Source organism: Egretta garzetta, unplaced genomic scaffold (genome assembly GCF_000687185.1).
Source record: "Egretta garzetta isolate BGI_Z169 unplaced genomic scaffold, ASM68718v1 scaffold706, whole genome shotgun sequence".
NCBI classification, from domain to species: domain Eukaryota; kingdom Metazoa; phylum Chordata; class Aves; order Pelecaniformes; family Ardeidae; genus Egretta; species Egretta garzetta.
The window spans coordinates 494,781-496,699 of NW_009260015.1; the positions used below are offsets into that span (position 1 = coordinate 494,781).

Below are 1,919 nucleotides of genomic sequence, written 5' to 3' on the forward strand. Positions count from 1 at the left end.
TTCCGCCCGGCGCTGCCCCCGCGCTTGGCCGCACTTGCTTGGTGCGAAGCAAGCCCGGAGGTGATCGGCGGCTGCCTGGCCGCGAGTTAGTGGTTCACAAGACATGAACGTGCCTTGCTGCTTCGCCGTTACCCCTTCAAAAGTGATTCTGTAAATGCATTGCCATTTTACGTGCTATTACTATGAACATTTCTTTAAAAGACACAAATTTTGAGCTCCGGCCCCAAAACTTAAAATTTTTTCAAGTTTACCTTACTCCAACAGAGATCCTTGCTGGAAGGGGAAGTTGGGTCACTGTTACTAACTCTGTGCCCAGCAGAGTTAATTCAGTACTGACATCTCAGCCACCCAAGGCCGACATCAGACGCAGAACAGCCTTACGCCTGTCCGTCAGTTGTAAACTGCTACGCGCACGCGGCAAGGAGTCGCAGTCACGTATGAGGCCGCGGATGCTGGGGTAGGAAGAAAGGCTCCACAGGCAGCACCTATCTGGTATTAACCTGCTGACATGCAGGGTAAAGGGTAATTGAGAGTCGGAATGGGTCACGTAATCCAAAATTGTAAGAAAAAGCGTAACTAGAGGAAGCGATTGATTTTACACGGTATAAAAATGCAAGTCATGAAAAATTACAGTTTATTAGCTCTGGGGCATAACGAAATGGGGACAGCGTAGTTGCTGACTGCAAGAAAAGTAGAATTGAGCTTGCGTGTCAAATCCTGACAAGCCCTGATCCAACTCGGTGCACAGGCTGCTCACCTTCACTCCTCGATTTAAACCCCTTGCTTCTCAGACTAGAGGGTACAGGCAGGTTTGAGACTTGCGTGGGCCACGTGAGCTGATAACGTTGGCCTGTGTGCAACTGCCTGCCTTTTTTGTGGGGAGGATTTCACCAAATTTTACTTGAATTTGACAAAGACCAAAGTTTCTTCTCGGTCCAGGTAAGTTTGGAGGATTAGAACTTAATTTCCAAGAAATTTCTTTTGCTCTGTCCAGCCATGGAAGTAGAAGCTGGTACAAAGACACCATGCATCTGTTAAGATATGTAATTTAATGAGCTATTTTAAAAAAACCAAATCGGATAACCATGTATACAGACGGAATATGTATCATTTTTCACTATGCATGGAACACAGCTTGTAGACAGTTTTTGTCTGTAACATACCAAATGCTTTCTCCTACTTGTTCTAAATTCAGACTCACAAATATAGACCCTGATGTTGAATCCTAGTCCCATTGAAGGCAGTGACAGAATTCATGCTGGTTTCAACCAGTTCAAAATTTTTCTTTTTTTGAAAAATCAAAACTTAAGCAGCAGAAAGGAATGTTATAAAAATTGCCCATTACTTCATTTCCCTGCATTTAAAAGTTTAAATAAGACACAAAACCATTACCTGAATTTATTTTTTACTACTGAAGAGAACATCTTCAAGTAGCTGTAAAAAGCTGCCCATGTTCCCCTAACCAGTAACACAAATATCAGCAACCCACGTCAGCTGACAACGCTGAATCATGCCGTTCACGATCCCTGCTTGCTGTCTCAACGTGAGCCCTACGAACTTAAGGTCAGGAGCTTTATCAGGCTGCTGGGGAAAAAAGATGCTGGGCTGTTGAAGGCTCCTTCCTTCCCTTGGGCAAGAAGAGCAGGAACATCATCAGAAGCTGATGATTCAGTTAAGGCACTAACCTCTGCAGACTCCAGTAGGATTACATGAATCATGCCTACCCAAGCCTGAGCCTTCCGTTCATGCTCAGATTACTCATACCGCCAACCCTAGGATTAGCATATAGCTAATTTTTTATGCATCAGACTTTGTGCTAATAACCCTTTTTGTAGAGAAGAAGCCTTCGCAGCTTCTCAGTATCAGACTAGCTGAAGCAGGATTTTCCCTGAAGTGCACCTCGGTAAACCAGTGACCCA

General features: G+C 44.5%; 1 protein-coding gene across 1 annotated transcript in view; it reads right to left on the reverse strand.

Moving 5' to 3' along the window:
* Window positions 1-1,718, reverse strand: part of EPHX4 (epoxide hydrolase 4) — a 19,148-nt gene extending 17,430 nt beyond the window's left edge. Inside the window, exon 1 of the mRNA XM_009640630.2 lies at window positions 1,686-1,718. Coding sequence (XP_009638925.1) covers window positions 1,686-1,718 — 33 coding nt within the window. The remainder of the gene's footprint in view (window positions 1-1,685) is intronic.
* Window positions 1,719-1,919: the final 201 nt, after the last annotated feature.